We start from the raw sequence: 11860 nt of genomic DNA on the forward strand, positions 1-11860 counted from the left end.
GTCTCTCACTTAACTCTTGTAGATATAAAGACCTATCCCTACTAGTAACTATATTACCATGGATGAGGCTCCATTTATCAGCCGCCAAATATCTGACTACATTCTTGATAATGTTTCTCCATTGCTAGCTTAGTCTTTACAAGGACCGATTTCAAATTAGTTACCTACTAGATAAGGGAATAGTTCTGCAGGAGTAAAAGAATAAACAGATAAAACTAAATCCAGGTTTATAATAAGGGGAGCGGTGCCAGTGCAACTTTAAAGTACAGAAGAGGCCAAAATGCCACGTTCCAATGTGTGCCTAGACACTGCCATTACTGCAGTCGGAGGAAACCACCAAGCCCTCCCATTTGCTGCACACCCACACCTCCTCAGGTAAGAAAGGTAAAAGCTTATAAGTGCAACAGCAAAACTACAACTACCAGGAAAGATTTTCAAAAACAAATCCAGTACCTGAAACTATTTAAGTATGCATATGTCAACACAAGAGTGTTGACACTGAAAATGTTTTCGAGAAAGTTATCAGTTTTGAAGTTAATCAGAGGTAGAAAAACCTCACCCAACACCAAAAGGTTCAAAAGCTGTTTTCCAAGTCCCGTTAATCTCTCAGCACACACTTCCTCAGGTGTATGTACATGGCTGGGATTCATAGATGGACGAAGGTCCCATATACCCAAATGCTTTGGAAAACATGCACAAAACCCAAATCCTCCTCAATAAAAATTTTAGGGTTAGAGAAACAAATGAAACCAGGGAATGTGGTAGCCACAACCGAGGTGGCTGATCGACTAAGCATTTCTCAACACCAGAAATTTCATGAGAATGACATTAGTGCAGCCGTACTAACATAAACTCTCTCACCGACACCCTCCTCCTAGTACAAGAACAACTTAGCTGCCTTTTACCTTTAGTCTCAAAGGCTTTGAGGTACTAAGCAATAAAAGCTAAACCAAGAAAGCACCACACTAAACTTCTATATTGGGAAGAGAGAGGTGATACATTAGTCAAGATGTATTCATGATTTCCTGCATAAAAAAAAGCTCCAAGATCTTATTAAAAGCACAGTACTACATATTTCAAAGGTTTTAAACTTATTTTTAGTACAAAGTATGTCCTTATTTCAGAGAATAATTGTTCCCATCAATGATAAAATCTTATTAGGAAACCAAAGTAAATATAAACGATAACAGGATGCCCTTAATCAATTTTCTTTACATAGGCTAGATCCTAACTCTAGCAAACTTCTGAACAAAACAAATAAATATAGAAGTAAAATAGAAAGTGTTTTAATCCTGGTCTTATTACTTCCTTCAAAATAAAGAAACATACACACTGAAGACAAACAAAAGCTATTTCTGAAGCATGCACAGTTTGTTTCATTCATGTGAACAGAATATTTATAGCTCACAGTAATTAAAACCGTAGGACAAGTAGTAAGTACAAATTATTCTTTCATCAGTACACAGTTAAACAAGTCACCGCAGTGACAAAATAGAAACACGCATAGCAAATTTAACTATGAAGCTAGAATCTAGGACTGCTGGAGAGACACTGCCACCTCTACCTCCTACAGATACATACACACACACAGAAAGGAAGGAACAGTTCAGCTTCTTGTAGCGCAGATGATCAATACACAAAAGGCAGGCACAGAAAGCAATGAGTTGTTAGTCAAAGTCACTGGAGCAAGACTGGAATATAGAGAATGGAGGGAGGGAACCATAAATGCCTTACAACAAATGCTTCTGTTGAAAAATCATGCCACAATTTGATAGATGTCATTTACCAGAAATAATACCAAATCAGCTGTTCACATCATGTTGGGCTTTTCAAGAATCTGTATTAGCACTTAAAGATTTCAAGTATAAAATCAATTATCTCTGTTAAGTGTCCTAGGGAAAAAACATACATCTGGGGTGGCCATGAAAACACTTAACGTTTAAGTCTCAGAGGTCTACTTTTACAGACCTCTCTGCAAAGACTGCCTTAATCCCTGGCTCTGGCAGTTCTTCCGTAATCATGCTGCTGTTCAGATTTTCACACTCATTCATTCACTGCTGGTTTGCTTTTGTCTTAGTTCTTCACCAGGACCGTTGTTCCAGGGAAGGATGCATTCTGCCTCACTACTTTGTACAAGTAAGATTCCCTCTGAATCTTTCACTACTGCATCCATTGCTATTATTCTTTTGTCCAGTAAACGACATGGTTATTTTGAAAAGTATTTAAAATGGAACATTTAAGGGCAACAAGACATGCTAACATACAAATCTACCATTTTTAATTTTCTTTTTTGCTTTCTACACATTTATGTGGTCCCATAAGAGAGTCCTTTGTGTCTGGAAGAAAAGAGTCCTACCCATCTTTTCCAGGAGCAGATTAGGCAGAAACACACTGTGAGCAGTAAACTAATTTGTTTTGTTTACACAGTACCCTCATTCACTTTTACAGTTACAGGAAAGATTTCTCTTGCTGTAACCCTAGCTAATTAAAATCATCCCATATAATAACTATTTGCAATGGTCAAGATTTAATATGCAACATGTCCTACATACCTCATTGGACTGCTTTCCACTATATGACATTTTCTTGATGGCCACCACTTCATTGGTGCGCACATCACGTGCCTGTAACATGAAAACACGATGCATCAGTTTCTTCAGATCATTATTTCCCACAAGATGTAAACCAAACATACTCCTAAAAAAATCTTTATCCATTAGTTAACTTTTGCAGAGAGTTAAACTAAAATATCTTCCAAGGGGTTTGACCGCTGTGCCTATTAGAAATTTCCTTCCAAAGTTAAAGATCACCCTCCTGTTTGTGAGACAAGGTATGACATTTTTCCGTGCTCGGCATCCAGCAAGTCTCTACAGGAGTCAAGCGCCATCGCTTCTGAACTAAAAATCATAGCTTATAAAAGCAGCTGTGATTCAAGTAGAACGGATTTTCCGTAATTCAACTTGTCTCCCTACCCAGGTCTGTTCCAGACAAAACAGAAGCAAGGCTCAGCCCCCTTGATCCATTCCAAACCTAAGCAAAGATGTCACAGGATGCACAGGAGATACCTGCTCCAGGCACCGGTGGCTTTCTCCTCAGTGCTCCCTTAAATTACCTGGTGTGTCTTAAAGGCAGGCAGATAAGAGAGAGCGAGATGGCAGTGACGTAAGCGGCCCATCTTCAGATTCCCATTCAGAATTTCACTTTCTCAGTCAAATAATATTATTATTTACACTGCACAATAAACGTACACGGTTTTTCACACTTCAAAGGCAGATTTCCTGACTTCAGACAGCAACAATCAAAGATAGATTAGACAAGAAGTTTTCTTTAATTTAGCCCCAAAGCAACTGCTCATTCACCCTGGCAGGAGAAGAGGCAGCACTGCTTCACCCTGCAGGAAGGATGGCTCCAGACGAGACCCCAGCCTCTCCTCCCTTAAGGATTGCAGCAGCGCGGGAGGGTGGTGGAGGAAAATACCTGAGTCTCTCTGATAAGAACAATCAACTTGGATATGAAGCCAAATGATATAAATCAGAATAACGTGCACCACAGCATTCACTGATGACTGATGAAAATGTTGATTTTTAATACATTTGTACTATCAAGCACAGTCTATCAGAACATGGATTAATGAAGTACCAGGACTCTGCCTTTTGTAAAAAGGTTTTTCAGTCGTGTTTTAATTCTGCTGTTCATTAAAGAGATTCCCAGAATTCCCTGTCAGTCTTTCTTTCAACCAGTTATAATAAGCTTGAACCAATACTATTTTTAGTTCTCTTCCTGTTTGAGAGGATCTTTCCTACTGTCTCGCTGATATTACCTCTAAGGTTGGGAGGACGACCATTTTGGGGTTTTTTGAGACAAAAAGGGAAGAATAAAATTCTGAGTCCTAGATCTTCACTAATTAGACACAATCTCTGAAAGATTCCAAGCAGTGAGGAAGGGCAATAAAACAGGCAAGCAAAATACTAGAGTAGAGCAGAAGGAACACAGCTCTAACAAAAGAGAGTGGGTTATTCTTCTGCTCCATCTGCAGCGTTCCAGTGTAGTAGGTTTCCTGTGTCAAGTGAAAGCTATTATTACACTGCAGAGCAGGGAGTAGGGTAAGGATAATACCAAAATGATTCAGAGGTGCCAGACTTGCAGTTTCTAAGAAACTAAAACCATGAGGTGAACCAGCAACATTCATGTCAATTATGAAAGGAAAAAAGAAACTTTCCACCACTGCAGGATGTAACAGAAACAAAGAAAGAGACTAGAGTGAACACTTTTAGCCAGTTATCATGCGAGATAAATATAATCACTCCTTCTCAGGATCACTGCTAAAAGGAAAGAAAAAGTAGGTAGGTATATCTAACAGTGAAACACTAAACTGCATTTTAAAAAAGGTAGGGGGAGATTTCAGGATTATATGCATTTTTCTACTTGTTAATTACTCCCACAACTATTTCTTATCAACACCTTTGGTCCAGGCCGTATGCAATGAAAGCAGCCTGGGGGGGGGGGCTATGTATTAGAAAACCCAAGCAAGCAACCCCTGAGATTGTGTTTGCCGAACACCTACAGTCCTTCATTGCTACAGCGGGGCTGAGAGAGAGAACCATCACAGCTGATGCCCTATGAATGTTAAAATCATGGAGTTTCATTTGCTTTTTTAGTTTCCTTGTGATCTTGAATAACTGAAAAAAGTCGGTTCCTAGACAAAAGTCATGAATACGTTACAAGGCCAGCTAACTTAAACGATCCAAATGAATGAGGTTTGTTTTATGGCAGACATTTATGCGTCTATAACCTGCTTTCCTCCGAAAACTCCATACAAAAGATCAACATCTGGTGACCAGAGTAACTTCAGCAGTATACAAGTAAAGCATGAGCAAAGAAAAGGTGGAGTATGTCATCAGCTTTCGTAATATGCTTTTAAGCAGTTATTAACTATAATCCAATATTACATTGATTAGAGAAAGTTTAATTGTTTGCATTAGCAGAATCAAAATCTTGTTAAAGAAACTTAGAAGAAGTTTTTTCCCTAGCTTTATAGAGGAATAAAGGACCCAAGACATACACTCCCCTACTTTAGTTCTTTATGCTTATTTAATTCACAATAAATTTCTCCCTCTATGCTGTCTCTCTCATCTTTTGGGCTTCTGTTTGAGGTACCCAGTACATTACATGAAACAGTTTCAGATTCAAGATTTCAGACCTGCTAGCAGTAAAAAGATACCATCATGCAACATAAAACTTACAGGTTAAAACTTAGTAACACAGAAATAGCAACAGTTTATCTTCTTTGTAGGAAACTCTCTCTTGCTTGACAAAAATAAAGCCCCCAAATGGGTTGGAGCAGCACAATGCGCTGTTTAGACTTGTCTTTTTGTAAGTGCCAAATTAGATGTACTTTCTGTCAAAGCAGCACAATCCAAACACCAGCAAGTAATCGCACTCTTTAGTGAATAAATACCAATCTATAATGAACTGGTAGTCTAAAATGGTGGCAAAAAAAGAGAAAGAAGGACCTAGAAATTAATGACCTCTTACTTTCGATCGCTTTGTAGAAGGAGCCGGTAACAGGCAATCAGCCCTTACCACAACTATAAAGCTCAGGCAGGTTACAAATGTCACGACAGCAGCTTCTTGCTGATGTTGGGGAACGCTGTTAGCACACAGCTCGCAGGTTACCTCTAGCTCTATGGTGGTTTTCCATCACCCTGTGGTTCATGCATGCCTCTATTAAGACACAGTGTTCCTGAAAAACCTCAATAGTATTTCCACAATAATATTTCTTCAGTAATATTTCCACATAGCAGGAAGATAGATTTGTCAGTTCCCTCCTTTTATATCCACTCTAACTAAAGTGAGTAAATGCGATGAAGTAAAGGCCGCAGGTGAGTTCTGTTTCATTAGAAAATGCTTCCTCCCCCAGATCTGTTCCCAGACAGTGGCGGCTCATAGTTTTAAGCAGGGAACAAAATTAAGAAGCTTTTCCTAATTAGTTCATCTGTGCTGCATTAAATTTGTGCTGGAAGGTTCCCAACATGGTCTGCTGCAATTATTAACAATGAATAGGCATCTCATAAAATACTGACACAAATGGCTTTCTGAAGGAAAATTGGCAGGTTTGGCCACACCTCCTATAATTATAAATGTGAAAAGGTTTTTTTTGAGGAAAATGGGTTTTTAATGAAGGTCTCAGTATGCACTTTGGTAGACATAGAGCAACCTGCAAATGAGGTTACCGTGAGACATCCCACCTCCGGCTGAGCTATACAAGCAGCCTGGGAAAAATTCTGCTGTCCAGACGTTCACATCAAGTAAGTTTTATGTAGATGAATACTGGGATTCTTGCCTGCAGTAGGGAAGGATGTGACAGGACAAATGACAACAAAAGCACCAACATTCAGGTGTCAAACACAAAGAATGGCTTTAAGCGAGCCTGGGGGTATGCACAAAGGGAGAGAGAACTCAATTTCTCTCAAGGGACAAGAGATGATAAGGAGATGATCAGACCAAGACAACTGCATTACCAGTCAGAATTGATGGAGCAGAAGTCCACGTTTTAATTTGCAGACAAATCCCTGCTTGCAACACAACAATGTACCCAAAAGCACCAGGCAAGGGCTACATTTCCAGTTTTTCTTTTCAGTTTGTATGCAAACACCTTACAGATACTGCGAGTCTGTGAATGGACTGAGACTGTACAGACACACAAGAAAGTATCTCTGCCCCAAATACCATATAAAAAGATTCCCACTAGTTTCTTTTCTTCAATACATTCAAAAAAGTCTACATTCACAGTTTAAAGATAAAAAGAGACACAGCTAAAATTCACAAATCACAAAGCTACTTACAAAATAAACTGCTCCGAAGCTTCCATGGCCAATCTCTCGGAGATCTGTGAAGAGCTTTTCTGGATCTTCTTTGAAGAAGAGCTCTGCAATTTCTGGGTCCTTCAGGCTGCCCGCTCGGCTGGTTGATGGCATCCTGCTGGGCAGTTAGCCGACCGACTATCTGGGTTTAAAGTGCTGCCTCAACCCTTGGTTCATCTGTATGAATGGAGCCTCTTCAGCATGGATTACTGCAAGAAAAAGATTGCAATCCTTTACTGATTATCCTCTTCTCAAAGAGCCAGAAACAAAGCTACAGCAGAGCAGCTTCCACTTCTTCCTGAGCAAGCATCCCTGTTGCATGAAGCAACACAACCTATCTGCTGGGATAATGTCACGATCCCACTGTGACACCAGTCAAGTATTTCTACAGAACACAAATCAAAACACAAAATGAGACACACTCCTTGCTCCAGCATCTGCTCAGTCACCTGCAGAGCCACCAGCAGCATCTCTCTGACCTACAGCGATAACCAGCTTGTCACCAGTGAGTCCATATTACCTTGACACTCTCCCTCTGAAGAGTTACATTCACTGTGTCTTAAAATATTGTTTGGACTTTGTGAAGTGGATAACACAATTACGTATATACATCATGGTCTGCAAGACAAGATACACGGTACAAGTATGATGCGTATGAACCACCACTGCCATTTACTGAACTGTATTTACATTTTTTTAAATTCAGGTCAGTGTTTTTTTCTTCTGTAACTGCACTCCAGTTAAGAAGCAGCCAGTGACCTGTTTTCTTCCTCATTTCAGCGTGCATGCAGAGACATCTCTAAAGCTTCTCCTTCTACAACTAAGTAAGTCGTGGTGCTTTTTGGTTTTTCCTCTTATCTAAATTCATGACCTCCGTTGTAAAGTGCCTGCTCTTCAGAGTCTTACTTGCAACCTCCTCCTTTAGAGGAACAGCATCCTGAACAGGAGATACCCAGTTCCACACATGATGCATGTCTTTCTACTCTGCTTCAGCAGATACAAACATGCATTTTAATTGCGATAGCACACGATACAGCCTTCTACAATAGTCCATCGCCAAATGCTTTCTTCAGAGCAACCTGCAACTTCAGACGCCATTGAGAACATATGAAATCCTTTCTGTTTGCACAGTGCATTTGCTTTCATCTACTCAAAGCATGTCTTGGAATCTATCCAGAATAAAAGTATACTTTGAAGTTGTGCTAAAATCTTACTGTATCTTTACAAACAGGTGAAGTCAAACAACCATTACAAGTAAGATGCACTTCCCCCACCACGGAGGAAGGGCTTGGACATTGGGATTTCCTCCCAATTCCCTGTAAATTGTCACCAATAAAAACAATTCTGTGTCACTGGCAAACAGCTAATCACACAGGTCACTTCTTTCCAAAAATCCTTGTCTGGTCAAGACTTGTACTTTGGTTTTTTTTGTTTTTGTTTTTGTTTTGTTTTGTTTTGTTTGTTTGTTTTGGTTTTTTAAAAGTTTTACATCTTCATAAAGAGAAAAAAAAAAAAAGACAACAAACCTGAGTTTAACCAATGTATCAGAAGGCGCTGTCCCTGTCTGTTTTTCCTCTTTTTCTGGACACTATAACCCCCACCTTTCTCCAAGCCTCTAGACCATCAATGAATCATTTGTTTTCCCCTCCCTGCGGAGCAATTCCTACAAGAATGGAAAAAGATATACTCCTGCATGTTTATGCTCAGTTGTACTCTTCTCTAGACTGTTGCAGCACGTGAAAGTGCTGAAGACTGCCTGCTCCTTCTTAGTTCAAATAACTGCCAGCATCGCTACAAGGAGAGCACGACTGTGCAAGAGACAGCCAAGACATACCTGTCTGCAGGAGTCTCCAGTTTTTCTGAAGACACGCATGGGAGAGAGAACCCAGGGATGGGAAGCAAAATCCAGCATTTTCATAGCTTTCCTCCAAGCAGTCAGCATTCAAAAAGATTTATAATGCAACCCAAAACGCGTTTCCATGATAGCCCGTTCTCAGGGGCTAAAGAAAAACTGACATTCAAATCCCAGTGGTGGACCAAGTATAAAAACATATATATATATATACACACACAGAGAAAATACACAGCTGTTCACAACTCTGCTATACTGCACTTGTGAGCACGCACACACGTACTTCGTACGGATGCAGGACCGTTACAGCAGCCTTCGAAGCAGACGGCATCAGCACATGACATACCCAACCGCCAATGAAGGCAAGAGAGATGCACGGGAACGGGACTGCGCTATCTCCACCTTCCGTTGCATAACGCAGTAACTAACACCGTGTGGGAAGGGAAATAATTAGCTTCAATTCAGTCCGTACCTGAAGCACACTACATTTATGAAGACTGGAAGAAAAGTTTTTCTTGCTATTTTTCTTTCTTTCTTTCAAATAAGGCAACAATATTCCATTTGATTCCAGCTCTAACAAGCACATAACACTGAAAGACAACTGTTTCACATTTACAGCCCCCAATGAAACAATAGACAAAAAGCATCAGTCAGAAAAGCGAGAGAAAGGAGCTGGGGGAAGGGAGCTGATAACCAGAGCACACTCAGTATTATTGAAGGAATGTTTCTTGGATCGACGGTAATGATGTCATGTTCCATCTTCTAAGAAGCATCAGATTCTTACAAAAAGGACATTGTTGTTGAAAAGCAACTGCTGCAATCCCAGAATGCCCTTAGCTGTTAGTCAGAGGGCCTAGGCTTGGATAAACCTGCTAATATGGCCAAAAGTCACATGTCCCCGCGAGCGAGCGTGCGTGCGAGAGCCGGAGTGAGGAGAAAAACCCTGCGCACACACAGCTGAGATGGATTACAGCTCTCTCCCCCTCCCCACCTACCCCCGACGCCAAACCAGCCACCAGACTCCTTCTTGGCATCATTTCTGAGCATGCCTCTGAAATGTCATCAACAGGCAACACTTTTTACCGCTGCTAAAACTCTTACCAGGCTCTTGGACAATACATGCAGAAGTGCTCCGGGACTGGGTACTGTGCTGCTGGACTTTCAATGGCAAATCAGAGCAGAGCTCCTCGTCTGTCGTGATACACCTTAAAATACAGCTTTTTCCCCTTTAATCCTGAGAGCATCGAGACAAATATAATTATCTTTATTCTTGGAAATAATTGCTGCTTTCAAATGCATGAGAATAAAAACATTAAGTATTAAAACCTATTTAACAGAATAGTCACAAACATGTGCATGACACTATGCTTATCATTTGATCTGCTTAGATGGAACAATAAAATGCATTAATGTAAATTCCATCCATAAGAAAGCTTTACACAGCCTCGCTTAATAAATTGCTCCCATTTTTTATGGATGCTACAATATTAAATTCCCTCAGTCGTCGTCTTTTTACCCAGACAACACGCACTGCCTGCCAAAGCCTGCGGTGCCAGCAGCCGAGATGCTCTGTCTCCTGCCTTGCAATAACGACACCTAAACGCTTTGGGGAAACGGAACTGAAGTTAGAAGTGGCATGCAACATGGTTATTGCATTATTTTACATGTATTAAAAATACAGACAAGTCTTAAGATTTAAAAAAAACAAAACAAAACAAAACATCTTGCAACTAAACTGCACTGAAAATTAAATCATATACCAGCAGGCAGCTGGTTTTCTAAATTACGATCAAGTTGCACTTACATATTTTACATTCTTCCATCAATGCAGTCTCTTTACTACAGGTTTTTTGGATCGGTGTATCTATACTGTTAAATGCAACTGTTCCCCGTGGATGAGACTCACCATCTCACCTCAGACAGCTCGGATTAGGTGGCCAGATTCTGGTTGTGGCCATGAGACAGGCACTGCAAACAGGGTACGGCACCCTCTGACTGTGCCCATCTCGCTGCTGGCTGAAGAGGCAATCTATCTACAAGCCACCTTGCAGGCTGCTAAAATTAGATAAAACAAATGATACATTCTTTCCTAGTTGTCACTCGTACAAAAAGACAATATTGCATCGCATAAACACAACTACCTGTACTTAGATCAATTCCACTCATAACCAACAAGGTGATGTAGGAATATGAGCAAGATTCAAAATAAACCAGGGAATGACCAAAGCACAAGACTGGACCAACTCTATTTCCATATAGTAGGTTGAACTAACTACATTTAGTTAGTGGCTACCATCGCCAGCATAAATGACACCGACTACAGGCCAAAACGTTTTATCAAATTACTTTCATCTGAACAACTACCAGCTAGTAGAAACCGCGTGCACACATCCACAAAAGCCTATGAATCAATAAGATGTTACACTCCCTGTGATTATGGCTATATTAAATGTACACACACACCCCTTTAACCACGGACATAAGGAAGACAAAGATGAGGACGGGGTAAGACCTGTTCTCTTCTGAGTTTTCTGCCTCCCTGCCGTGTCATCTCAAGCTGAAGTAAGACCCACCCCTGTGACTAACATCCCCTGGGATCCCGCGGAGCAGAACAAGCAAGGCTCTAAATGGTCAGTTGCCACATTTAAAGTGTGTATGTAAGCCTTATGCTACAGAGACCTCAGAGAAATTAAAATCTATCTGCACTACACTAAAATATCTGACAGCTGTCAGTGTCACAGATAACTGATTTCCACCTATCCGTCATATTATTTCTCAAGTTCACGTCCAGATCAACTCAGTGAGAGTGACGGTCACTAGAAGGTATTCGGTTACACTAACCATGAGATGCATCAAAGCATCTGTAGTTCCTTAAGATGGTTCAAAAGTTTGCAGAAATTAAATTACAATACAGACTTGCTTGTAGATTATTAGCATTAAAAAGGAGCACACTTAGTCTGTGCAGATGAAGCTTCAAGGAACTAACATATTCAACGTCCTTCAGCTTCTATACACTAGAATATTAAAACCGGAGTTAAATACCATGTGAGCACAAAATGGAAACCACAGACAGACTTATGCATCCCGTGTCTCCCTCCACTTCACCAGGTATCACGAGATATGCTACACGGACTCCTACGATGGC

The 11860-nt window shown here is 40.5% G+C and overlaps 1 protein-coding gene across 3 annotated transcripts in view; it reads right to left on the bottom strand.

Annotated features, from left to right (window-relative positions):
• TAOK1 (TAO kinase 1) overlaps positions 1-7073 on the bottom strand; it is a 34415-nt gene extending 27342 nt beyond the window's left edge. For 2 of the 3 annotated variants that reach the window (XM_009699628.1, XM_009699630.1), the window contains exons 1-2: positions 6846-7073; positions 2553-2624 (exon numbers count right to left, since the gene is read on the bottom strand). In XM_009699628.1, coding sequence (XP_009697930.1) covers positions 2553-2624; positions 6846-6977 — 204 coding nt within the window. In that variant the 5' untranslated portion in view covers positions 6978-7073. The remainder of the gene's footprint in view (positions 1-2552; positions 2625-6845) is intronic. The other variant, XM_009699629.1, reaches the window with a different exon arrangement.
• Positions 7074-11860: the final 4787 nt, after the last annotated feature.

The sequence above is a fragment of the Cariama cristata genome, unplaced genomic scaffold (assembly GCF_000690535.1).
Source record: "Cariama cristata isolate BGI_N322 unplaced genomic scaffold, ASM69053v1 scaffold20564, whole genome shotgun sequence".
In the NCBI taxonomy this organism is placed as follows: domain Eukaryota; kingdom Metazoa; phylum Chordata; class Aves; order Cariamiformes; family Cariamidae; genus Cariama; species Cariama cristata.